The sequence below is a fragment of the Lates calcarifer genome, linkage group LG15 (assembly GCF_001640805.2).
Source record: "Lates calcarifer isolate ASB-BC8 linkage group LG15, TLL_Latcal_v3, whole genome shotgun sequence".
In the NCBI taxonomy this organism is placed as follows: Eukaryota; Metazoa; Chordata; class Actinopteri; family Centropomidae; genus Lates; species Lates calcarifer.
In genome coordinates this window covers 7168546-7195683 of record NC_066847.1, presented here as the reverse complement: position 1 = coordinate 7195683, position 27138 = coordinate 7168546, and the positions used below count along the sequence as shown (strand labels likewise).

The 27138-nt window shown below is 40.0% G+C and overlaps 3 protein-coding genes across 4 annotated transcripts; 1 reads left to right on the top strand and 2 right to left on the bottom strand.

Annotated features, from left to right (window-relative positions):
• Positions 1-82: 82 nt before the first annotated feature.
• On the bottom strand, positions 83-10046 carry akirin1 (akirin 1). Of its 2 annotated transcripts, XM_018699979.2 has the most exons (5): positions 9654-10041; positions 3175-3321; positions 1446-1574; positions 710-781; positions 83-604 (listed from the first exon to the last, which is right to left on the bottom strand). In XM_018699979.2, the coding sequence occupies exons 1-5, from the start codon at positions 9856-9858 to the stop codon at positions 594-596; spliced, it is 564 nt and encodes a 187-aa protein (XP_018555495.1). In that variant the 5' UTR covers positions 9859-10041; the 3' UTR covers positions 83-593. The 2 variants fall into 2 exon arrangements, 1 of the variants encoding a protein (XP_018555495.1); XR_001963561.2 differs by lacking the exons at positions 83-604; positions 710-781 and adding an exon at positions 2692-2892 and having other exon boundaries at positions 9654-10046.
• Positions 10047-11337: 1291 nt separating this feature from the next.
• On the bottom strand, positions 11338-15910 carry cnr2 (cannabinoid receptor 2). The gene is made up of 4 exons (XM_018699879.2): positions 15772-15910; positions 13821-13866; positions 13640-13702; positions 11338-13500 (listed from the first exon to the last, which is right to left on the bottom strand). Exons 3-4 carry the CDS (start codon positions 13677-13679, stop codon positions 12401-12403), a joined length of 1140 nt encoding a protein of 379 aa, XP_018555395.1. The 5' UTR covers positions 13680-13702; positions 13821-13866; positions 15772-15910; the 3' UTR covers positions 11338-12400.
• Positions 15911-23044: 7134 nt separating this feature from the next.
• On the top strand, positions 23045-27086 carry pnrc2 (proline-rich nuclear receptor coactivator 2). Its single transcript, XM_018699998.2, has 3 exons — positions 23045-23257; positions 23798-24016; positions 24255-27086. The coding sequence occupies exon 3, from the start codon at positions 24278-24280 to the stop codon at positions 24749-24751; it is 474 nt and encodes a 157-aa protein (XP_018555514.1). The 5' UTR covers positions 23045-23257; positions 23798-24016; positions 24255-24277; the 3' UTR covers positions 24752-27086.
• Positions 27087-27138: the final 52 nt, after the last annotated feature.

The window sequence follows — 27138 nt, the reverse complement described above, 5'->3', positions numbered from 1 at the left end:
AATCCTGAAATGATGTTTGTTGATATTTCCCACATTGATAAAAACACAAAGCTTGACTTAAATGACCATCACAGACAACAGATTTTAAATCACAGAACTTTTATTTTTTTCAAAAGGGAGAAAAATCCACATTCTTGGGTAAAGAGTTGTGAGAAGGGAATGGGGTGAAGGGGGCAAGAAATGTGGGACAACGTGAGAAGCAGGAGCCATTAAATACAGCTGCTGGAAGGTTATACAGAATGATCATATGAGCCAATAAGCTTTTTCTACAGCGCCGGCAAGATATTTTGACACAGATCTGCTTTAGTCAGGATTTCAAGAAAGAGCATATCAACAAGAAAAAGGGCAAAAAAAGGGCGGGCTTCATACATAGTTTATCTTTCAGATTCTAACTTTTGGCCAGCAGCAATAGTTTTGAAGTAAGAAATCAACTTTTGGAATAAAAAGTAGATAAACCATGGCACCCAAACAGTTTGAGTTGGGGGTGGGGTGGGGAGGGGGAGACAGGGAAATAAAAATGAAAATCAAGTGGAGGGGGGCAGTGGAAGAGCAGCTGTCTTGTGAGAGGAAGCTGGGATCTGATCCACGTGAGTTCAGGACACATCTGAAACACATGAAATGATTAATGCTGTAGACTTTTTAACTCTCAACACTGATGTGTTGACAGGGAAAATGTGTCTTTGTGAGGAAAATAGTTTCATATACTTACAACTAGCAGGCCGGGCTCCATATCTTCGCATGATCTGGTCTTGTGTGAATTTCACAAAAGATTCATATTGTTCTGCAAAGAGAAGATGATGGAGGTTAGGCTGCATCCACACCAGTATAATCAGGCCTTTTTGTACAAATCTCTGTCCACACTCAAACACCTGAATCCTCTTTTCTTTTGGCAAACAACACAAACTGCATATCACAGCCAACATCTGTTAAAGCTCCTAAGTCTTTTTAAATCTACTCTCAATCTCCTCCTGCTCTGTGATTATTGATAGTGTTTTCATACAACCAAGCCCATGATATACAGTAGCTGTTCTCATTTATGTAGGTTAACATTTTGGTCACAAAACAGAACTGTGGCTCATAAATTCTAATAATTATATTCAGACATATTCAGTTAGAGTTTTGCTTCTGTTGCTGACCAAAATTATGACTTATTTTATAAAACTTGCTCATTGCAGCTGCAAGAATTCATTCTCTGCCCATGTATAATCTTGACATTTAAAAGCTCATGTAAACTCTGTTTGAGGAGACCATGGATGCCAGGACTGCAGAAGTTATCAGTTATGATGTGGAAAAGGGAGGTGGGGAGAATGTTTCTAATTACAGGGCCACTGACTCAACCTCAGTTCCAGAATGTAAAAAAATGTGGTCCAGCTGAATTGAGTCTTATTATTAAGGTGCAGTGGTTTGATCATTTTTATTCGTTTTTAAAAAAGAATGATTTTTACCTGCAAGTTTTGTGTTAAGGATCTGTTCGTACTCCTCCCGGATCTTCTCCTCGTGGTCTTTGAGCAGGCGCTCACACAGGTAGCTCACCTGCCTCAGCGTGAACGAGGGCTGGTCCTTCCTTGAGGCACCTGTGAGACACAAAATCAGATCAGCTATAAAAAGGCTGAATCACTAACGTCTCCTGTGCAGTGATAAGTCACCGAGACAGAATCGCCCTCTCTCCAGAAATAGGTGCCCAGCCAGGTGCAAATTTACAGCTTTGCTCTCTGCTGTCCCTCACCTCTGCGGGACCAACGAGGTCATGCAGCACTAATGCTGTCCCTTTCTCTGCTGTCTCCATTGCAGTACAACTGGAGCCAGCTTTAGCGAGGTGATTCATTACCCAGTGGTCTTTGAGGTCTGCTATAAGCTGGTTAGACTAAAATGTTTGTAAATCACAGGCGAGGACGGCAGAGCAAGGATGAGGGTTGAGGGAGGTAGTCTCTGAGACAGAAAGAGGCTGAGTTAGTAACAGTGCAGTCAGTGTGATCTATGAGACCACTCTGCAGAGTGAGAGGAAAGAAGCACAGGAGCCTGAAGGCCTGGGCTTGGATTACATCTCACAACTTAACTGCCAAATTGTACCTAACACATCAAACTGCTCCAGTAACAGTGGAGCAGTTTGATGGGTTTCCAAAGAGGAACAGAAGCATACCATATTCGTCAATACAAATAATCAATTATGTTGTGGGTTTTTTTTATTAAGGGCAAACAAACCAACTGTACAGTGTGTACAATTGTATACAACTTTACAGTGCCTCTGTAGTTGGTAACTGATCTGCCTTTGAGTGTTTTTCACTGTGAATACATTGACTATTAAAAACTATAAATTTATGAATGACGTGTTTTTTTAAAGCTGATCATTGTTTGCTATCTGAGGATGAAACCAAGAACTCAAGTCTTCTAGTCTTCTGTAATTTAGACAGCGATATACAAAGAAAAGACTGTGCCATCTCTTCTTCTCTTGTTTGAGCTTTTCACATTATCACATTCACATATCACATCACATTTGTTATCCTTTTAGATACAATGAGGCATGAAAGTACTTATTTTGTGTTGCATCTGAAACAAATCCCTTATATTAACAGTATAATCTGAGAAAATGACTATAAAGCCCACTTTTCAGAAAATTCAGTCTAAGACTCAACTCACAAGACAGAGATGTTGGATTTGGAACAAACAACTACAAATCTTTTACAAACTCACATCTGGAATCATAATTTCCTGGTCCTTGTGATGAGTCTGCCTCTTGAGACTTGTGCTGTCAGGGCTTGCAGAATAAATGACTATCATTTATAGCTGTTGTTGGACCAATGATTGACTGATTGCTGCTTACAGAGATGTATATTTCAGTTCTTTGGATGGTTTTGCTGTCTGAATTGGCTGTCACATCATGTCCTAGCCTTGCTAACCAGAAAAAAAACAAAGCAGTTATATTATTTGACACATTTGTCTCTCACAAAACCAAAATTAATCAGAATCTTTTTTAAACAATCATTAATTAACAACTCAAATGTTATGGCTCTCTGCCCTCAGCAAAAGAGAGGGAATTCTAAAACTATATATCAAGCTCTAGTGGTGAATATAGAACACATTACATTTGTACAAGAACAATCTGCTGTTCTTTATACACGAGAACATGAGGGACCGTGTATGGATTTGTGCACAGTCTACGGTAAATCCTCCTACCTGGTGGAGAGCTGGGAGCGTTAAGGGATGAACTGGGGCTGGGGGCGTCACTGGAGCTACAGGCCTCAGTCTGGTTGAAGGCCCCTTCCAGCTGCCGCCGCCTCTGGATCCGGCTGTACTCCTGACGGAGGTTCTGGAAGATCTGCTCTGTGGGGAGGAAAAAGGAACAAGGTCAAAAACAAACTGGATGGAGGACGCTCACTCGCATATGTTCCAACCAGTCACAAATTTGGTGATATGAGGGATGGGCCGAGTGGGCTCACACAGAAAACACATTCCAGAGTTTCCAGTTTCAATAATGTGACATGCAATAATAATAACAATGTTGTGAACCTCTACTTAATATAATACAACTACCATTTTGATAATGAAAAGCTACCTTTCATTTTTATCTTGAAGCTGATACAATCTATTCGGTAGTGGTTGTCTCACAGTGTTGCTTTATATTCAATGAGTTAAACAGTGATTCATTACAGTAATGAAACTACAATTATTTTCAATATTGTAGTCTTTAATGTGTGATCTTTCAATACTACGCCCACCACAACCACATTCATATAATCCAGTATGAACAGGAACTATTACAGGAAGATGTAATTGTGAGCAGTGTTCTTATGAAAAACAACAGCTATGCTCATTTCCTCTCTGCTATCTGTCACCTAAAATGGGTTCCAAAACAAAACATTCATTGACAGGAAGTAGAAGTCTGAAATTAACATACCAAATACAGCTGTTCCAAACGCACAGCTGACTTAAGACACACTCTCTGATCTTGTGACTGTATCACTTTCACTTCTCTTCCCAAGTTTTTCATGACGTCAGCATCACGCCAAGCTACAGCTGGTGAAAGGGCTCAACATAAATCACTTCTTTACTGGGCTGTAACAAAGTAAAAGCTTTTCATTCTGCTGAGGCCTATTTAGTGGTTCAACTGACTCTCAAGGTTTTTGTGGATGTACAAAGTAAACAGATTTGTGTGATACTGGACTGCAATTCAGTTGATGTAAAACAGGACAACATTGTATGCTAAACTTGAGCTCTAGCCTAACTGAAAGGTGTTAAGTAGAGCTACTAGCCAGCTACATGCTGTGTAAGTACAGCCATGATAAATCATGCACATTCATATAATAATTGCCCCTCCCAATTTTACTGAAAAGGTGCATACTAGCGATTATAGATTATCTGCTATTATATAAAATAGCAACTCAACTACCATACTTTGTTAAATGCTACTCTGACTTAGTGACTGAAGGCAGAGCTTAACAATGTATTAAAAAAAAAAAAAAAAAAAAAAAACACACACACACACACACACACACACACACACAACAGCACTTTTGAGTAGACTGTTATGCATTCAGAGGTATGGTTGAGGATGATTTTCTTCCTCACTCTGTGTCAGAATCATTTCATTTACCCAAGCTGTAAATAAGGGCAGAAACTGTACCCAAAGCCTTCCCTTGAAAAGCACAGGGAGAACAAGGCTCTCTGAATTTTTTTTTTTTTTCTTTTTTTGGACATGGTGATAATCACCTGTTTTGGATGTTGAAGTGCCAAATGGCCTGTGATAAACTACATTTCAGTTTCATTTTAAGTGAACTGCTGATTGAACACCACCTTCTCCTCAGCTGTCTCTGTGTTTGTTGGTACGTTCAAGGAAGCGCCACCATCCAAGATTTGTTTTTTGGCTTTCACAATTTGTATTATGTTGTCAGAAAAACTGAACCCAATAGCCCAGTTTTAAGCATAATATAGTATGTATGTCATGAGTGTGGTCTCTATGTAGTGCTCAGCCCCATATCATCTCTACATCATGTTTCCCCATTAGGATGAGCTGTACACGACCCTGCTGTCAACTGTCAAAACACCTTAAACATGGAGCCTGCACCACACATCTGATTAGAAGGTTAAAGTTCAAGAAGTCCTGGGAAAAACAACCGAGAAACACCATGGTCTTAACTACCGCTGATAACCAAATGTAGAAGAGGGACAATATCTTACTCAATTCGTACAGGGGGTGTAGTCTCTATACGTGTGGCACCTCTATCTAGGGGAAGTGCCTCATTTATCTTGGGTGGGGGGAGAGGAAGAGGCCCCATTGCCACTTCAACCTGCTCACCAGTAAGTTAGTTTGGATAATGACGAAAGCAGGATCTTTCTCCACAGCCATTTCATATCATTTATCTGCACTGGAAAGCAATTTGTGCTCCTAGCTTGAAATGGGCAGTACAAATAAAAATCCTCTTCTTCCTCTCATTATTATTATTTTAAGAAAGCCATGTCATATGTGGCTGGGCATTACTTAACTGGTACCTTCACTGAGATCCTTCCTCTTGCTGCATGCAGCCTCTGAAAGCTTCAAGCATCAACAATACAGGGCCCTAATCTGGCAGGCTCTGTTTATTTAACTGGGCTTTTCACTCTTAACAGAGCTAGGTGACTGCATAGAGAACAATGTAATCCCCAGTCCACCAAGGGGCTCCAACAAGAGCTGACAATGATTAGCAGCTTTGTATACTGACAGACTAAGAATCATAACATACAACATAAATTTTATAATCACGTAATTGCTCACACTATAGAGAAAAACACCAAACATTCACAGCTTCTAGCTTTTGAGAATGAAAATGTAGGTTTTTCTGAGTTTGATATCTTTGGGGCTTTTGAATGTAGATCTGGGAAGACAAACAATGTGAAGATGTTTTAACTGTGTATTCTACAGATTTTTTTAGTAATTAGTAAAGTTAACTGGCTAAAATGGGTATTTATGTAGAGTGAGATCAGATTAGAAAGTTGCAGGTCACCTCTGCTTACCAGTTTCCTGGGGGACACCCTGTATTAGAAATGGGAAACCTACATGAATAGTGTTAAAACAAAAACTGTATACTGCTCCAAAACTAAGTTTGTTTGGTACCATAATTCTGTGTATATCTGATTTAGTGTTGATGTGAATAAACCACAGTTGTAGACTTCAGTCTCTAAACACAGACAAGGGATTAACCTATCACAACCCATGGACTGGGTTTACTAAAAGTGAATAAAGTAAATTCAGATTTCTAATTAGTAAGGTAATGGAAAACTGTTGGACATTCATTACTGACAGATGATTATCAGTACTCCCAGGTTCATCTGACTGACAAGTGAAAAACCTCTCCTGCTGCCTGTCACTTCCAGTTCCTGCCAACTACTAGTAGCTCAACTGTGGGTGTTGCTTGGCAACAATGACCCTGCCACAGCCAGGCCAAGTAATCAATCACAGAGACTTCCGGGAGCCAGGGGAACACAGTGGAGAAAGCCTTGGCTAAAAGGCTTAGGTGCAGGCCAAACAGTGAATACGACAAGAGATTGGCCAGATAGATTGGACATGGCGGTGGAGAGAAAACAAAGCTGACTCATTTGATTTCACCCTCTGCTGCTACAAGATTGTGGGGGGAGGTGGGTTTCAAATGTCCAAAGTGCCAGGAGGTAGGATGTGATGTATTATGGGTCAGTTCAAGTTGCCCTTGTGCAGTAAACAATTTAAGAGGGGCCGCTGTTAGTTTAGAAATAGAAATAGGGAAACAGCTAGAAACAACTAAATAACAGACTATCAAGTACCACCGTAGCATTAAGTGGGCTATTGTAGCATTTAGTAGACCTAAATCTTAAAGTCTTTGTTTTTTTCAACTTTTAACACCAATATCAACTAATGATATTTAACACTATGCAACTAAGGCTTTTATTAGCAAGCTTCGCACCTCTACATTTTTTCAGCCTGACTCAGGTTATAGGTCTGAACTACGACCTGCACACCTTTCTGTCCAAGCTGTAAACCAGAGAGAAGTTAGCCAGCCCAGCCTTTTAGGTAACATCATGTCCCAAGAAAACACCAGGCTCATCTGTCATCTGGGGGAATTTTACCAGAGCACAAGCCCAGACTGGCAGAACAAGAATGAAGTAGAGGAGAACGGAGTGGGTGATCCTATCTCCGCTATGAAGTAATTACCTAAAGATACCTTTGTATTGTCATATCCCTGTGTCTCGCCAGCACACACAGTCCTGCTCACCACAAGCAAACCTGACTAGCTGGAAAGCATGTGTGGGTAGAGACGGGTGGGAGGGATGACAGCTGACCTTTTGCTAAATACAAAACTGCTTTCACTTGGCAAACCACAGCAGAAAAGCAGGCTTGCGGCACCAGTCCCACGAGGGGCCTCTTTCTGGGTGAAGGTGAGCATAATACCTGGTATCTGGACCTCATGTCTGCAGCAGACAAATCTACATGACATCACCCATGCAGCTGCTGTGCTGTAATTCAGCTAGGCAGCCAGGCTCTGAAAGAAATGGAGCACACTAAAGGCCTGCTGGATTCTTAACATGAAGTCCAGACAACCTGAAATAAACCAATCATCATTTTGTGAGCTAATATACAACATAACTACACTATGAACACCTCTCAGTGGAAGAAACATAAGCAAGTCAGGATGCATAAACAGAATGAGCAATAACAGTGGCAAGAAAATATGTCCTTACCTCCAGGCATCAACAACTACATGGAGCTGCCCTTCACCTTCTCAGAAACACACACTCCTAAATGATTATGACTTTTTGGCTAACCAGCATGAGTGTCACACAGTTCACACAGAGCAGAAATAAATGCATTTTACAAGAAACCAGCTGTGATGACATCTCCATCAACACCTACATTTGTCTGCGTGTGTGTTAATGCTCTCAGCCAAACCTTCCCTGGCTTTTTCTATGAGTGATGTGCACCACCCCCATGAAGCACATTTTTTCTTACAGTGCAAAAGCAAAAACGGCAGATGCTTTCTCCTTTGTCTTAATAAATGACACAGCAGGCACACTGTGCAAATTCAGACTATGTGGGTTCTTGTTTGTTGCTTTCATGAAAATAATCTTCACAGCTTACATTTCAAATTTTCCACTTTCTTTTTTTCATTTAACATAAGTTATTCTACCTCCTCCGCAGGTAAATCTTCCATGAAAAACACCAACTGAAACATAAGTCAAGGAACACAGAATTAAGGGGGACATGCTGCCTGACAGGCACACAGCAATAACATAATTTGCTCAAGCCTTAGCTGATTATGTTGTGGAAAGACACTGATAATCTATAATGTTGGAAAAAAAAAAAAAAAAAAAAAAAAAAAAAAAAAACAGACTAAACACACAGCCACTGGGTAACTATGAGAGATGAACATTCCTAAATCAAAACACTTCTCCAAGCAGTTTCCTGCCAATAACAACTAGTTATGAGGAATGCATCTGGCAATTTTTGATTACTTTGTTGTAACTGGAATTGTCATTACTTGGTGGCAAGATAGAAGACAAAGAAACGTCTCAGCAACAGGAGACATCACTACACTTTCTATGATATGCTGTACTATAGGCAATACATTTTTCATAGGTCCATACAATGTCAGTGCAGGAGTTAACAAAAGAGTTTAGAACAGGTAGTAGAGAAGTCTCCGTCTTCACAGCAATAACGTGATAAAATAAATTCAAGGGCATCCAGCTATTCTTTAAAATTAGAATTCAAAAGGCGTAAGGATTAGGCCTCACCGCTGTCATGCTGCCCAGATCTCAGTGACTGGCACATACAATAAGCTACTAGATCACCGTGGAGACATCTAGGTAATTATCGTGTGCCTACTTATGCACCCCACATCGTCCAACGCTCACAGGAGAGCTGCATTTTCAATTTAATGGGAGGCATAAATGAAATGAACAATGCTTCCTAGTCCTGAGGAGGAAAAGAAATGGTTATGGTGCATAATGGTAACCCCCCACCTGCATGCAAGACAATTGTGGCACTAAAGCAAAGGAACATTACACAGGCAGCTCCTAATTAACAGCCTGCGATGATGTGCCTGCTACTGTGATGCCATTTGTCTTGTCAGGAAAGCCAACAGGCTAGGCGGTCACCCAAGTGTTAAAGTAGAAGCAGGATCTCTTGTTTAATCCAATCAGCTTTCAAATTAATGTCTACTTAAATATATCAATTCATTAATCAGCCGTGATAGTCCATATCAATGCTGCAGTTTGTACAGGTAAAGATGATAATGACAGTTATATAGCTATATTCATTCCCCAATGCTAGAAATTGTATTTATTTAAAAAAAAAACTTTGAATCTACGTCAAAATTTTCGTTAAAAATTTAGCATTACCCAATGTAAGCTAACCGTGCCCACTGAGCAACAAGACAAGAAGATTGTTAGATGCCATCAAGAAATACCTAAAGAGCCACTTCTACTTTTGTGCGTCTACGGAATTATCACGATTAGTAAAATTATGTCAGTAACTTAGCGACGACGTTCCCCTTCCTGGCGTTAGCTTAGCCGGGCTAACATTTAGCCTCCAACCCCCATTCTGATTCTCTCAACAAGCTAGCTATCCTTTCCACTCCACCCAAACCCCCTCCCCCATGACACCCACCCTGAAACGCAGAAAAGACGTCAAATCTGTTTTAATATCATACCTGGGGTGAGCCTGTGTTCGCCTCCTATGGCCGGGGGAGACATCGAATGCGTTGGGCTGTCGACTGGGGGACGGAGGTTGCATCTTTGAGGGGACGGAGTGCCAGGAGTCCCCGGTAGTGGATTGCACCTTCTCCGCTTGGGAGACTGAGGACTGAGGAGGGCCTCAAACTCCATCGACCGCTTTAACGTTGCTCCGCAAGCCATGTTAGCTAAACAAAACGTGGAAACAAATAAGTTGACGAAAAAACGACCCACAAAAACTGGGGTTTAACGGTCGCACTTTGTACGTTTAACGATCTTCGAATGTGTTGAGTCTTTCTTCCTCTCCACAACAACGGATTTTCTTTTCTGAGTAGTAAGCCAACGGCCGAGCCTGCCTGCTGAATTTTTAAAACGTCACAATGGCAGAATGTACCATTAGAGGAAAGAGGGGGTGTTTAATATTTACAACATTTTTTTTCATTGTCCACTGAATTGAATTAGAATTGTTATCGAGGATTACCTTCTTTTAATATAGTTTGTAATAAATACTAAAATCAGTTGTGCTTTTGTCTTCTCTTCTATCGTCTTGACTCTGCATTTTCCTGCCGACCAACCTATTGCTGTTGTTGATCGCTTTCCGTTGAACTCAAATCAAAGGTTCACGAGACGTCTGGTGGTGGTGGTCAGGTAAATCAGGTAAATTAAAAATGATCTCCAGCGATGGTAGACTTATAGAAGTCAGTTTTATTTGGAAAAATTGGCCAGATTTATTAGTTATTTTCCGCCTGTCATCGACAAATGGCCCCCATGTTCCATTATTATAGTTTTCTGCAAACTAAACACAAGGTTTGTGGATATGTTATTGATGGATATTAGCTACATGAATGACTCTTTACAAAAGGCAATATCCCTGCATAATAATGACCTGGAATAAAGTCCCTCAGCAGTAAAGTGTTGATAGAGAGCTAAAAACAACTTACCATGAAAAAACAAACTCACTATTAATTAAATTAAAGACTAAAATGAAGAGATTTGGTCAACCTTTAGTTAGAAATCGGTTGCTACCTGAAAATATGGGTGAGTACCGTAGCCTAAGTTTTTGTGTGATGTTAGTTCTCGGTGTTAAGTAGGAAGTGCATTGTGAAAGGGATAAGCACAGTAAGCTGTAGCTGCAGCCTACATCTTTTTCAGACAGCAGAGATCTTATATGCTGTTTTATTGTTCTGTATTGTTTTCAATTGCAGTATTTGAGCAATTATCTTTCCCCCCTTTTTTGTGTTTCTTACTGTATTGTCTCTGTTATTGATTGTAGCCTGAAATAAATGTCAGATTTTAGATAGAGCTCGCCCACACTATAAACAATGACTCAAAAGAGGAACTGTTTTGTTTTGTATGCACTGCATGAAATCAACTGTATTGTATACGAGTATGTATAAAAATGTACTTGTACTCGTAAATTTCCCCATCTCCAGTCTCTTGTCCTAAGACAATTACGTATTTACGTAATTACGTTTTGCTCAACTCTGGCATCACAAATTCACATTATCCAACGTGTAATCTCTCGCAGCAAAGATCCACCCAGCTATTTGCAAATCACTACAAACACCAGATGGCCAACCTGTTTTGGCACTTGACAATGTGGATTGATGATGAGGATTTTCTTCAAAACAAACACATAAAAAGTCGAAACACAGTATGGTCAAATATTATCTTTAATCAGCTGATGTAGTGGTTTAAACATGTTCTGACTACAATCCAGTGATCTACTATCAACAAGTGGTTTAATCTAAATACTGCTGTGAGTTTAAATCCATATCAGTATGTGCTTTACTGCAGCTCCCAGCTGTCTCTGTTGCAAAGACTGTTCTAGTGTTTGTGCTAGTTTTCTCTTCCTGGCATGTTCCCCATTTACCTCAGCACACTGCTTGGATACATGTGGTGAACATTGTGTGAAATCCTCCCATGCATGGGGCTTTTGTGGAGTCCTAGCATTCATGTGCAGATACAGATAGGCAACCCACAGGGTCCTCTGTTCCTGCATGCTCAGGGACAAACACTCAAACATAAAGAAGCATACAGACAACAAATCATAGACCCAAAAGTTAAGTCAGCAGTTCAGTCCACAGGACAGGACAGTATTTCATAGCAGAGAAAGCTTTAAAGCAATTACATGGGGGGCAGAGAGGACAAAGATTATGGGTTAAATGGCCACATTACATCATCTCACTTTTAAAAAAAAAAAGCCCAACATATACATTAAACCTTTTGCTTGACATATTACTAGATAATAGTTTTTAGTACTTGCAAGTAGGTATACTGAAATTCTACCATGTTAATCATACTTATTGGTAGTAACAATAATCTCACTAAACCCCAGTGCTGTAATTGTTGTGATTAAAGTAATGTTTATGTCCAGGATTACTGTTTTCTCCTTACAAGCACTGTTTAGTAGCTGTTGCAATTGAATATAAAACACAATATGTCACATGCTTCCCACATTTCATAGATTTTCTCATGTTTCTTATCACCTGTAACCAATAACAATATTAAGAACCTATTGTTTAATAGTTTTTACCACAATAGTGTTGTTCAAAAAAGCCAACTCTAATATTTTGATGACAATGAATCTTACTATTGGGTATTATGGATTTGATTTGTAACCTGCAGTAAAGTTGATCTGAATCACAGTCTTCACCCCCAGAGCACTGCCACAAACATTTCTCAGACATTTTTCCATCTGTCTGTTTCAAGTCTTCCTCCTCCTTCATTTTCTAATATTCAGATACTGATTGTTGACCATTTCTGAGACAGAGTTGAGTTGGGTGCTTCTGGGCCTGGACATCTCCTCCTCAGTGATGGCGGCAAAGTTGTTGTCTTCTGCAGTGGGTAGTCCCGGGGTTAAATCCTCTGTAGACGTTTTACACCACCCAATCTTACACAGCCTTTGTAGTAACTGCAGCAGAGCAACTCTTAGCTCTCTGCAGCGCAGGGCATACAGCAGTGGGTTGACTGCAGAGTTAACCAGGCAGAGAGTGCTGCAAAAGGCGAAGGCCCTCTGTTGGGTGTGGGTCAGGATCACAGTGACATCAGCTATCATGAAAGAAAGTGCAGGAAGCCAGCAGCCCACCAGAATGAGCAGGATCAGGCCAAAGGTACGAGCCAGCCGGATATCCATCCTCATGCGAGCGTGGCCTGTCCCTGCTGCTGCTGCTGCTCCCTGGAGGCTGGTCATGGAGGATTCGTGTCGGTGGGCTTTCCACAGGATGAGAGTGTAAGCCCCCAGAATAAGAGCCAGGAGTACCAGAGTGAAGCTGGTCCAGCAGGCCAGATACCCCTGGTTGATGTAGGGAAACAGACGTGAGCAAGGTGGATTAAGTCCTGTGGGACATCTCCAGCCCATCAGAGGCAAGAAGGAGATGAAGATGGTGGCGCTCCAGAGACTCAACAGGCTCAGCAGGGCTCGTCTGCGGGTCAGCAACAACTTGTAGCTGGAGGCCTGGTAGATGCAGAGGTAGCGATCCAGAGCAGTCAGCAGTAAGCTTCCCACTGAGCTGGTGAAGGCCATGGTGACGCCACCTAACTTAAAGAGGTAGGCGGTGGGGCCATCGCTGCGACGAAAGAGGTGGAAGTCCAGGAAACTGGTGGTGAAGAAGCAGCTGGCAAAGACATCAGCCAGAGCAAGGCTGCCAATGAACAGATAGGAGGGCCGCTGCCGGAGAGTGGCTGTGGCAGCGATCACGGCAAGCACAAGGGCATTTTCGAGCAGCGTGATAGGACCTGCCAGGAAACAGATGGAGCCAATGGCTGTCTTCTCTGCTTTAATCAAGACCATGTAGCATTCCAGGTTCTCACAAGACCCGTTAACTATGAAGAAAAACACAAATGTATGTCACTACAAATCTCATCAGATGAATGAACCGATGCAACAGCTGCCATCTTTACTGAATTAGCCAAATAAATAGAAAAATATTTCTGAAGAAATTATTTACCATTGGCTACATACCTATTGGTGAGGAAGAAGCAGGAACATCCCATTCCTCCATTTCAAATATAACTCTCTAAAAGTCTAATAAAAAACAAATACATTCAATCGACAAGAAAAGAAACTAACAGTAGCGATACCAATGATCTGCAGGAAAGACACATAAGGAAAAATGAAACGTAAGTTTTGAATGATAACAAACCGTCAACTTGAGGATTTTACATGAAGTGGAAACAACCAGAAACTTCCTGTTGAGAAAAAAGTCGATGATGTGGTTACGTAAAAATGTGATTACTTTTTCCTCTTTGTCAATATTGAACTTGGTACTTAAAAGGAACATTACCATTTTGTGCGTCAAGACAGAAAGTCATTTGGAGGTCAGGGCAAACAGACAATGATCATTACAGTATCAGCTGATGATTATATTGGAAAGATAGTCACAAAATAGCTGGAAGATCAAAAGGAAGCCCTCAAGGAACCAAGACTGAATTTTGTTTAAAAATCCAAAGAACTTTATCTATTTCCTTGTATATGTACCATATTATGTAGAAAAAAGTTAATACAACCAGTTAGATCATGGTGTTTTCTGCATGATTCCTAAAAAGCCTTGGATGATATCACTCTCAGCTGTATACAAAGCATCAGCTGTGGGTTTGGATGTATGCTATAACATGGCAGCTTTTATGTTTTTATGCTTTTATGTATTAGGAAATCATCAGCTGGTAGTGCCTGGAGACAGAGCCACTTGTGCAAGTGTGTCCCAAGAAACTTTGAATGACAATATCAGCAATAGTGCTGCTGCTGTTATGGTAAAATTATGAACTCAGCTCATCTGTATAATGAATATTTAATCCACAGTCACTTCAGATGGTATTATACATTAAGTGCAGTGAGCTGTACCTGCCAAGATTGGTCAAACAGGAAACTTTTGTTGTTTGCCTATTATTATATTTGACAGGATGAAGACTGCCCCCTTTTGGAATTAGATGGGATTGTGTGTTAGCTGGGCAGTTAATCAGTGGGTGAAGGTCACTGCTGAGTTGAACAATCTGCTGTAGCGTGCATCACCTGTATGCAATTAATAGATTAAACTCAACATGGGGAGCTGATGTTAGAGGATTTGATTAAAGTAAATAATGCTGTGATAAACTCGAGTGGCTATAACCTATAACTGTTTGCACAGAGCAGCTTAAACATGAGAACTATTTATTACATGCAAAACCATGATGCAAACAATTTTTAAAATGATCACAATGATCTTTAAGGAATTCTTTTTTATGGAAGTTGGGAAACACTGAGTAAATCAGATTTTTAAAAAACTAAAAATGGATCGAGGAAAGTCATCGGCTTATACTGATGGAGTATAAGTGATTACTATCCTCATAAGTAGACTAAAGGGAACATTTTCACCCAATCGGGTCACTGTGCCCTTCATCCCATTGTTTTCCATTTCTGTTTCCCGTCACCATTATTTCTGTTTTTTATCACAAATATGACATTGCCTTATGAAAGCATAGAAAAAATATATGGGCAGAAGTGGTGGAAGTAAATTACTTTCCAGAAAGCATCCTATTGACTTGAGGGACAATATTTCTCAATTCTACGATGGGCCATATGGGTGCATGCACTGTGGATATTATACCACCTCAGGCTTTCTTGTGGTGAAAGTCTTGATTGACAAAGTGTTGTGCTTTGACTCTTAAGAACCAGTCATCCTTATAAATATGATTGCCCCTCCATTTGTAATGAAAAAGCATATCAACATTCCATTTTAGTCACATTACTGGCTATGTGCGCGTTGAAATATGATGTGCCAATAACCCCTTGAGTCACTGTTGCACCCTGCCACATTGTTTCAAAATATCACAAACCCTTGTGGCACAAGTAATGAAATCGCTACTTGATATCTCTGGTTTTGTAGTGGCAACAGAAAACAGAAACTTTACAGACAAGGGCAAAAGTAGCAGATAAGCAGCAAGTAGCAGACAACTGAATACGAGTGAAGTTGCTTAAGAATAAGAACATATTTTCCTCATAACTTGTAAAAACATGTCACATTTGCAAAAAGGTGTTATCCCAACACCAGTTCAAAGCAAAATTAGAGAATAATAATGTCACAGATTTTTAAACATTTAAATCTTTAAAGAGCTTACCTTATGTTGTGTCTCTTTTGCCAGTGGTTTTCTGGTTTAAGTGGTCTGATTTCCTCTCTCTCAGCGGCAGTGGCAGCACAGCCACAGCATGACTGCGCTACCTACAGCAGACTGGTGACAAAGTGTGTGAGTGAGGGGAGAAGATATGGAGGGTGGCTGTGATGACAGGGGGCATAGAGAGAGAGAGAGAGAGAGAGAGAGAGCGAGAGAGGGAGAGGGAGGGGGGGGGGGGATAACAGAGAGAAAAAGATAGATGAAAGACACCAAAATGATTTTGAAATATTATGACTGCAGCTGGAGTGTGTAATGAAACAGAGAATAAAACAATAGCAGTGGAGTCCACTTTTTCTGTTTGATTTTTTTTTAATATAGCTAAAGTTCAGCTATCTATCACAAATCAAACATTTCCACATACAGAAATAGTGAGCAAATGTAATGATCACACACTTCTGAGTGTTGTGTCCTTCATGAGCAATGAGTTTCAAGTAGACTGGGTCATGGTCTCTGGGGAGGAGAGCACTTAGAGAGGGTACTAGGGTGTCAGATGCTAGGTGAGAAAAACATGTCGATATAAAAGGGAGAAAAAACACATCATAACCCACATTAGAGCATTTCCACTGAGCAATAATTAACTAGTAAGTGAACCTTGACTTTGGATTATCTTGTCAAACATGAACTTTCATGTTCAAATTAATAACCTTATTTTAATTTTTCCTAGTCAACTTAGCTAAAGCCATCTTCTTATTCAGTTATTTCTATTTGATTCCTAAAAAGCCTTGGATGATATCACTCTCAGCTGTATACAAAGCATCAGCTGTGGGTTTGGATGTATGCTATAACATGGCAGCTTTTATGTTTTTATGCTTTTATGTATTAGGAAATCATCAGCTGGTAGTGCCTGGAGACAGAGCCTAACAGGGTGAAGCTGCTTTTAGCTATTGTGTCACGTGCAGATGGAACCAGCCTCTGGAACATTCATGTACCTTTGATTGACTGGTTTCTATACCACACCTAATTTCCTTTGTTGAATGCAATGCAATATGCAGTTACCTACTGCACTGTGACTGCTCTAGCTGTATTTGTGGTCCTTTACTATTTTTTGGTTGTTCTACCATCTAGAACAATAGTCTGCAGCCCATAGTATGTCAAACCTCTTGTATTTGTTACCACTTGTGCAAGTGTGTCCCAAGAAACTTTGAATGACAATATCAGCAATAGTGCTGCTGCTGTTATGGTAAAATTATGAACTCAGCTCATCTGTATAATGAATATTTAATCCACAGTCTGTGTGTGATCATGTACAGCAACAGGTTTTCCTTCCACCATTTTTGCTAATTACTTTCCACCATCTTCCATCTTCATTTGACAGACCGTATCATCGCACATACACATGCACATACACACCCTTTCTTTGTAGGATCACATGGTTTGTGCTATTTTTAAATCACATTGCTTGAAGAGCACCTTAATTGGTTGCCCCCCCACTTGCATGGAGGGGGTTGACAAGATAATAAAAAGTGGGTTTTAATTATGTCTGCCTTGTTAATTTAAAGATTGTAAGTGTACACATTAGGAAAAAAACAATATAATAATAAAGGTGTTTTGCTCTTGGTTTCACAATAAAGAGGCAATTCATTCTTTCACTGTAGCACTTTTCTATCCACATGTTAGACCTTAAATCAATCTCTGTGTTTTATCATCTCCTGCTCATTCATTTTAAATGTTTAATGGGGTAGTATGAACTTAAAACAGTCAAACATGTTTACATATCAGAAGTATCAGTATATGAGGTATATAAAGCAGCCTTAATCAGAAATTCACAAGGGTTCTGATGTTTTTCTTTTATATTCTGCACCAGTCATTACTGACAAAAAGTTCAGTCCAGCTATCCTTTCAGTGGGTGTAATACTACCAGTAGTACAACAGGGGGCAATGCTAAGCAACCCTGAGCTGGTGGACATTATAAGTGTCTCAGTAACCTGGCAAGGTGCATTATAAAGATAGTGTTAAGTGATTATTCAGTGTTTTAATCTTTACTATTTCTCATAGATGCAAAATTGAGCAGTCTGCTCTGCAATTAAGGCCATTTAATTTAGCCTATGTCCCTCTGGTAAAAAGAAATAAAATACAGCACATTAATAGTTCAATAACAATTTAATCAGGTCACAAAATCACATACCTGAGGCATTATGAAATAAATTAGCAACCTATTTTAGCCTCTCAGTTTAAGAACAGTATGCTCAATAACACAGTAAGTGGGACTAACAAATATATCAAATTACTTAACAAGAAAATAGGTCAGAAAGAGATTCTTTGTGACATGTTTATATTTAGATGTTATTCATGCAAAGTTTTGATTTGAAACACAAAACCAAAAAAACAACCAGTCCTGAAATAAGACAGCGTTATCTGGTGCACTAGGCGTGTCTTTTTTCCCTCTGACCTGATAGATGCAGCAGGCCAGAAGGCAGGAAATGTGATTAGGAGCAGACACCACAGCTTCAATAAGATTTCTTCTCAGTCACTGTCTGGCCAGGTGCAGCACAACAGAACAGACAACAGGACAGAGTAGAGCCTGAAATGTTCAATTACCAGCAGGATTACATCATCCTGTTACACAATCCAAAAATCACAGTGGACACACAAACACCAGGGCTCGCTTTCCGTGTTTCAGATTGATTCAGGCTGAATCCATTATCCAGGTTTCCTCTCCTCATTTCCAGGTTGCCAGACCTTCAGAAAGCAGGATCAGATTACTGATATGAAAAACACAAATCAAATTAATTAATGCCAAATGGTTTAATAATGCTTAATTATTTACTGCACTGTGCTGCTTAGAATGATATATAATGCCAATGTGAACTGCAACTGTACTCACATTTTTTTCTTTTTAAATGTTAATTTAAACATATTTAACAAGGTAATTCAAAAACTGAAGATATAAAGAATAGAATAGAAAGCTGAAATGAAAACATTTCATTTCAATAACTTATATTTATACTTAATATTTAAAAACCTCCAACATGTTCTCATGCCTTTTGTCTTTTACATTTTCCATTAACAGTACTGAAGTAGTAAACTATAAAGTTTTAGCTTTCGACATTTATCCCACATTTTAAAGGGGGTATTAAGCCCACAGTGTGGAGCTTTTGTCTCCCCCCTCTGGCAGTTAAAGTTATCACCATCAGTGTTTGTCCATTTTAGGCTATAGTCCTTCCTCTGTACCAGGTTTCTTTATTATCTGAAGCACAAGAAAGTTTTCTTGGACATTTCCCTGTGTTTTCTGCCATAGGCTCCACCATACTCCTAGTTGCAGTAGCCTACTCCATCTCTGTCACTACAGTTGCTCCACTCTTCAGCTCTGGCAAACCAATCATTGCTGGTCGATGTAAAACATATCGCTAACCACTGTGCCAGTGTGCGAATGTCACCACTGACACCAGATTTAAAACTCTGACACACTTTGAAATCCAGATTTCCTAGTGCTGATATGCTGAATCAGCATTGTGTGAACTCATTTGGCATGGGCTTGAATGTAACAGATGTTCATTTATATGTAAAAGTCTTCCAGTCCGGCATTAAGCACTTGTATTGACTTGTACTGTCTTGAACTCAAGGATGTCAGATTTTATAAAATTCTGTCATAGGTCCAAGTCACAAATGATTATTCAAGTATTTTGATTTTTCATATTTTATTGATTGAGTTCCCTGTTCAAATATGTTTTCTACAAGACCTAAATTAATCAGAGCAGTTATTCCAAGAACACAAATGAAAATAAGTGTTTGTTCATACAGATAACTGAGCTGACTTAGAGAATTGTTGTTTCCCCCTATAATAAGGATCAGATTACATTGTTCATTCTGGAAAATGTCCTAGGAAAGTATTAGGAATTTTTAGTTTAGTTTCCATAGTATAAACTGCTCCCTTCTTTTTTCTCAACATAAAGGTTGCAATGTTCACAAAGTCAAAAATTAAGTGTCTCAAATATTTGAGTCAGCTTATATACCCATCATCTGTAGAATGGAAATTTCTCCCATGTTAATAAGAAAGTGCCCTCAGCAGTAGCTACGGCCCTGCTACTAATGTAAGAAATAACAACAAAACTATGTTTTTTCATAGCGCTTTACTGTTTTCCATCATAGAGCAGCTGAAAACACAGGAAATGTGTATTGTATTTAAATGTCAAAATGCTTTAAAGGCATTTTGGGTCTGAAAGACACTTGAAGGCCAGACATCTCAGGCACCTCTCTCTAAAACAAAATGCTGAGTGAATAATTCAACAGCCTTATCATTGTGCTGTGTTGATTCTCCATAGCAGCATATCCTGGTTGAAGGTGGGTGGAACTGAAACATTGTGAGACATTTCATTTGTTTTCATATTTGAAAAAATGCTTGATAATACTCTCAACTTTATTCTTAATTGTTAATTTAACCATTCTTTCTTATCCAGCCATAAGGCATTGGGTCTGTGTTTGTGTGTCATTGTTTTATGTTAAAAACAAAGACTGGGGAATATAGTGTGTGTTTTTAGACTAGATTGTATATAGTCATTTAATCATGTAGTGTATGTTCCTTCTATGGCTGTACTCAGTGTACTTTGTGATATGTGAAGGCTCCCCCTCTAAACCAGATGGGAAAAGAGAATTTAAAAAAAAAAAATCTTGGGAACAAAGAAGAGAGATTTCATTTGAATGTGTTTGCTGGTAGAATAAAAGGTCTTTGATATGGGCCCAACTTATTGTGGTGTGAAACCATTTCTACTTCTGCTCTTTCCAATGACACTTTGTGTGGGTGTGTTTCGCAACACATCTCAGACTATTTAAATTCATGTGAAACTCCTTTCCTTTGGACCTTTAATACCCAATAACTACGGTAAATGGCCAATAAGACATAAAGAGAGGGACCAAGAAAGTCCATCTGGTTATCTACGAATGTGTGAAAAAAAAAGAATGAACCTTTGAGCTTTCGTACACCACTGTTGTTTTTAATGTATTTCCATTCCACTTTCCAGGATTGCCTACTGTACATTCATTATGTCTGTGACGCATTTACATTCCAAGCCTTTGCAACCAGTCAAATATGGAGATTCGTCTGTCTCCTGAGTTCTGTATGACCTACAGAAGCCTCTCAGTGACCTACTTTCCATACATAGCTGACTCTTGATGGGCACAACCCCCTTCAAAGGTTGCTTTGCTCTGGGGAGTGTTCTTCCATGGCCTTCAGCTGTGAGTACTGGCTGACACAGTGTGTTGCGCAACTCTTTCAAAATCCAGACACATTATACAAGGTAAGGAGGGTAAAACTTATTGTGGACTTTGTTATGAGTTTATCAGTAAGGGTTGTTGTTTTGAATCCTTATGGACTTGGACGTGCAGGAGGACTTTGAAGCCATTGATAATGTCCTTAAAAGGCTACGAGGACAGTATGACAGCATTTTTAAAAAGCAACACTAAGCAGCTACTGTAAAAATAAAAAATAAAAATTAAACAAAATAACCCAATTTAACTCATGATATATGAAGTCTGAATGAAGAAGAATAGAAGAGAAAATTATTCCAATCACCTTTCTTTTAGACTTACTTTTGTTTTTAGCAACCCCCCACACATCTGCTCTAAAGGATACTGGAGTTCGGGGGAAGGAAAGTTCCCACTGAATAACCCCCAATGACTTGTCCACATGTTGCTACAGATTTATGACAGTATGACATTTAAGTGGTAGGCTGCTCATTTGCTTTTTTAACTCTGAATTGGGCCTTGGTATGAAAGCTCACATTGAATTATGGCACAAATAAACATCTTCCCTGTGTATTCATCATATCACTATTTAAAAATTGATAGGGATCTAATTGTAGGTTAAAACTCTGTTTGCCTTTCCAGTTTTCATTGGGAAGCGATAAAACGGATAAACAGTGGTAGAAGTACTCAGATCCTTTACTTAAGTAAAAAACTGTTTAAATACTCCTTACATTCCTGTATTGAAATTACTATTTAACTAAAAGTGCAGATGTTTGATCATCAAAATAACAGTTCTCATTCTACAGCAAAATGTCCCCAGTGACTGATATCTTAAAAATCATTAGTTAGTTTAGTTAGTATGTTGAGTTATGCAACAATTTAAGCAGCATTTTACTGATGTAGCTGGTCCAAATGGAGCTATACTATTCTATTTGTAGTTAAATATCCTAGTTAGTCTTGTAAAGTGGTTCCCAGTCTGAGTTTCTGAGACAAATCTAAGGGGTTGTGAAATCATTAATAGGGTAGAACAGAGGAAAAACCAAAGCTCTACTACTCAAATGTATAGTTTCCTTTTTTCTTCTGTAATCTTTGATTTTATTGTGAAATTCTGGATAATCACAACTGAAACTATCTGAGAGGTTTAGAGAGGAAGTCACTCTTCAAAGGAGCCACTATCAACTCATACAAATCTGTGACAATCTGCCACAGCTAGACACTTGATTTGTAAATAACATTTTTAATCTTTAACAATATACTGTATGTCATATTTTTTGTCAGTAAATGTAGTGGGGTAAAGATATATTTTTCCTCTAAATGTATTGGAGTAGTGGTAGCCATAAAGTAGCATAAAATTGAAATACTCATGTAAACGATAAGTAACTTGTGGCTCAAAATTGTACTTAAGTAGCCTCTCAGCACTGGAGCAAAATGACCAGTTTCAGTTAAATGGTCAAGGGTTTGTTTTTATTAGGGGGACAGATGAAAGGCGGGGGGATGGGTGGCTTACAGACGAGCTGCTGTGTATCATTGCAGCCTGTTGCAGCTGTTTCAACCATAGACAGTGGTTTTAATCCACCATAACAGGTTTAACCCATGCAAATAGGAAGTGTGGTACGACGAATCTGATTTCCTCTTGCAGAAATGAAGTACGTGTATGAAGTACTTCACTAGATCCAAATTGTGGACGTGTTTACCTTGTTATTCGAAGGAGGGATCGACATTACATAATGCCAAACTACCTCTTTTGTTACCCCGAACCTTCATACGACATTGTATGTAACATTTAAGTTATTCCATGTGATACAGTTTGAAATCCTTATATTTTACGTGACAGAAAGTGGTTGTTTTCTTTGATTTTCTCACTTCTCTCAGGAAATACCCCAACAAAGGAGGGAAGAGGTGGGTCGGTGATTGACGTCACCAGTCTGGCAACAGGCGTGAATGCCTCCGCCTGTCTCCTCGCTGATTGGTCGATTCAGTTTGTACTCGGTGCGCGATTGGTCAGATTTGGGTTAGAGCAAGCTACATATCTCGGCTGTAGATTCCATTTTGTTGCAATTCAGACGGAGTCGGGAGAGAGAAGTGGCGTCTGTTTACGGCCACTTTTAACACCGCATAATCTTCGAAGGAGACGGATTTGTAGGAAACATAGCTTGCTGTGCTTCCTACACAGTCCGCCGAGAGGTTTCAGAGACTATTCTCATATTTTTCTTCTGACGAAAGGCTTCAACAACCAAGCCTGAAGAAGTCGGTAAGCGAAGCTGTTTTGTGCCTCGTCGCCATATTGAGCTCACGGTTCCTTTGTTTTGGTTTGGTGCCAAATTAGTGTGACCCAGATTGTTTAAGCGTTATTTACTTAACCACTAGCAGTAATCAAAGGTCACTTGGATCGAGGTTATTAATAATAACAATTTTCCCCGAAAATCTCGACAAAGCCTCTTAGCAGTCGCAGGACAAAGCGACTGCAGTTAAGCCTAGCTCGAGGCGCACACGTAAAAGTGGGATAACATGTCGCAGTTTGCTTATGCAACGTAATGTTATCATAATAATATTTGCAATAATAATATTTATGCAATTCTTATATAACGGCAATGTTGTCATGAGAATACGGGTAGGTGGTGTTTTGTCGTTTGTTGATCATTATTTGCGGTACTGGACGTAATGACGCACTCAGAAATACACATCTCCATTCTGAAAGAAAACACAATGCTGTTAATCGGAATCGGCAGAGAAATGGTTTTGACACCGTTAATCTGTGGTGTTTTTTAACTGCTATTTTCTTCCATTTAAGGTCTAAGGCTTCTTGGAGCTTCGTGCGCCGAGGTGAATTGATGTTCAACTCGGCTTCACGAGAAAACAACGCTCATTGGCACATGAAAACCTCAGACCTTGCTGGACACAAAAGTGCAGCGAGAAGTAGACAGAAAACTACTTCGAGGACCTGGGGGCCGATTGGAGGTGAAAGATTGAAGAGAGATCTCTGCTTCGTCAACTTTCTGACAACAAAGAGGTGAGCAGGGGCTGTTTTGCTTTGGGCTGTGGGTGGGGGAGGGGCGGCGCGGGGTCGTCTGGTGTTTCTGCACGTAGCCTCTGTGCTTGTTTCTAACTGAGAGGCGGTGCGCGCCTGTGCGCGTATGCTGTGCTGATGGATTAGGCATTATCGAGTTTTATGCTGCTAATAAATAAGAGTAAGTGGATCATATTACATTCTCAGGATGGCAGTGCACTAATATATTCTCATTATGTAGGTGACACGTAGTGCAAAAGCAGTATGGGAGGTGGAGAGAGGTACAACATTCCAGTTTCCCTCCCTGAGCGCCCTTTGCCCAAGAAGAACCATCAACTTGGCAGGGCTAAGCAGAGAAGCCGTGACCAGAACGGATCAACAGCAGCAGCATCTGCAGGAGGGGTAGGGGGGCTTCACCATCATGCCCACCGTCGGAGTGATAAAGGCGCAGCCTACCACAGGTCTCCAGAGGCGCGGCAGGCCGCGTCTGCAGAGAAGAATGCTTCTGTCCGTTTTGCCACCAACTATGATCAGAACTGGGAGGGTGCAGTATCTCACCTCAACACGCTCCTGGCCGCACAAGGAAGCCCTAGCTACGCAGGGCCCAAGTTCAGCGAGCCACCCTCGCCCAGTGTGTTGCCCAAACCCCCCAGCCACTGGGTGTCCTTCCCAATGGGCTCCTGTGACAGGGAGATGATGGCCTTCCAGCTCAAGAGCCTCCTTAAAGTGCAGGCCTGAGAGGGATACCCTCACTTTGATAGTTTAAAAAAGCCAATGCACAAAGCACCTACCCACCAGGAACGCTGCAGTGCTGTAAAACTTTTAACTGTTTTAGATTGATTTCCTCAAGGGTTGGGAGGGATTTGCAGCAATGCTTTAATGCTTCTACTCCCATTTTTTAAAAACCCAATATATTAAAATATTACAGCCCTGCAGCCTTGTTGGTCGGTGATGCTTTTAGTGGAGCCTGTGACTGATGACAAACTGGATATCCTTTGTACTTTTGTTTTGTTCTTTTTAATGTTGGCTGTCAATGCAGATTGAGTGTGTTTTTTTTTTTTTTTTTTCCCTCCAAACAAGGTTAGTAGTATAGGTCAGGTAAGTTCCCAACACTTTTACGGTCCATTTCTGTGGACAGACAAGCCATTTCATTCACTTAAGTTGTATGACGAGCCTTTGGAGTCACCTCTGAAGCTTCAGGTGCTAAAAGCAAACTCACATTTGTAGCATTTTTTAACTAGGGCCCATCATTTTTTCTTATATGTAACTTGTTTCTTGTTTGGGGTGGAAAAGACACTCAACTGCAATTCTGCAGGGAAAAAAAAGCTATCTTACTGTAGATAATAAGCTGTAGTCAGTAAGTACAGGTCAAAAGTATAACCTCAAACTGAAGAACTGAAGGGTAATAAGAGACCATGGCACACGGGCCTTGGACTGTCAATTCCTGTACCTTTTTTATTGCGCTGTGCGCACTGCACTATGGGAGTTGAGCTTGTCTAAGGCCCACAACACTCTATCATAGCATTATTTTGTACAAGTCCTTTTTGTTGTGGTTGAAAGATGTATGAAGTGCTGTGTGTAACCAAAGCAATGTTTTATGCGGTATTTTTTTTCTTTCTCATTATAGACCTCTATACGTGGTTGACATTTTTGTCATTGCCACTTTAACCTTGCCAGCCCGAGTGGTGAATGGGTTAGAGTCCCTGGGGTCACTTCCTAACTGTTCATCTGTTCCAATCCGCACTGTTATGCTCCTCAGTCTCTGCCTATTCAGGACAGTGTAGCAGCTTCAACATGCGGAAGAGGGCCAGACTTAGATGTGGGACTGCTGAGTTTTACTTTGTCTCTAAGTCACATGACATGGTTCTGTTGGCTGCATGCATATGTAAGCTAGGTAAGGCAGAGCTGAGGGAAGGGTTCTGAAATTTAGTGGCCCATGGGACTCCACATGAGGCAGGTGTTTGTGTTTACAAAATAGGTCTCAGTGTTTGACCATCCCATAGTCAACAGGCACTTTGTGCCTCTTGCCTCTGCCTCTTGTTTACCCTCTTGCACTGCAATCAGACAATTTTTTTTTCATAAGTTACAGGTCAGGATGCTATTGGAAGTGATGGAGGCGTACAGACTATCTCCCTATGGATTCTCTATTTTTGTGATTCAGTCCTTTATTAAGACTCTTTTTGCTTTCCCTTTGCAGAATTGGAGGCCAGCCTAGAGACAACAAAACAAAGTATGTGAGCTTGTTAGTGTGTTCAAGAGCCATGTAAATAATGAAATGTATAAAGTACTTGTAGCATATGTACATTTGCAGACCAAGTTTGAGGCCTGCCCAACAAAAGTATTTTTAGTAATAACACTGAATGTATAAGACATGCTAAGGACGTGTCTTGACTTCAATACTGAAGAATATTTTTGTTAAAAAAAAATCTGCCTATAGCATTTGTCAGTACCCTGCACTGTTATCTTTCCAGAGATCTTGCACATGTTTTTTATTGTTTTGTATTATGCAGTGTAGGGTGAAAGATGCTAAGTGCAAAATAAGTAAAACCGCAGCAAATATCAATTGGATCTTAGGAGACTCGCTTATGTATGGATTTGAGTTCTGAATGTGCTTACAGAATGTAAGCGTGATGCTTTTCATCTTGAGTTGACCTGTTTGTGCCTATGTTGAAACCCATGCAAAAACAATTTTCATTCAGTGGCAATGCCACAAATTGACCAAATGTTTTCATCTGAACCACTTTCAGTTCTCTGCTGTTCTTCCGCTAGCTGACAACTGAATTTGGCCCCATGCTGTTTTAAGTATTATTGTTATTGGTTGTTAATGTAGACAATTTCTTTCTTACCCTGGTTGAGTCATGCATGGCAGTCTCCTTATTCTAAATTTGAAACTACTAATGAATTGGCTATGAATTTATCCCTCTGATACAATGTCACCGAAGATGAAAAGATAATGTGCCCTGTTTTTACGATTGGTATGAATTGTTATAAAAGAAGAAAATGTAAAAGAATGCACTCTGAATTGACGACAAAATTTTACAAAAAAAAAATAAATCCCTTCCCCCTCCCCCTACTTTTGTCTGTGTTTGAGTATCTGCTGGTTGTGTTTAATGTAAGATCTGTGA

What these genes read in the sequence shown, in the direction of transcription:
- akirin1 (XM_018699979.2), bottom strand. Translation starts at nt 9,858, where the DNA reads ATGGCTTGCGGAGCAACGTTAAAGCGGTCGATGGAGTTTGAGGCCCTC. An exon ending in CGAACACAGGCTCACCCCAG is followed by an intron (nt 3,322 to 9,653) that starts GTATGATATTAA and finishes TCCTCCCCACAG; the next exon opens with AGCAGATCTTCCAGAACCTC. An exon ending in CCTTAACACAAAACTTGCAG is followed by an intron (nt 782 to 1,445) that starts GTAAAAATCATT and finishes TTCTCTTTGCAG; the next exon opens with AACAATATGAATCTTTTGTG.
- cnr2 (XM_018699879.2), bottom strand. Translation starts at nt 13,679, where the DNA reads ATGGAGGAATGGGATGTTCCTGCTTCTTCCTCACCAATAG. An exon ending in TGCTTCTTCCTCACCAATAG is followed by an intron (nt 13,501 to 13,639) that starts GTATGTAGCCAA and finishes TTTTCTTCATAG; the next exon opens with TTAACGGGTCTTGTGAGAAC.
- pnrc2 (XM_018699998.2), top strand. Translation starts at nt 24,278, where the DNA reads ATGGGAGGTGGAGAGAGGTACAACATTCCAGTTTCCCTCCCTGAGCGC.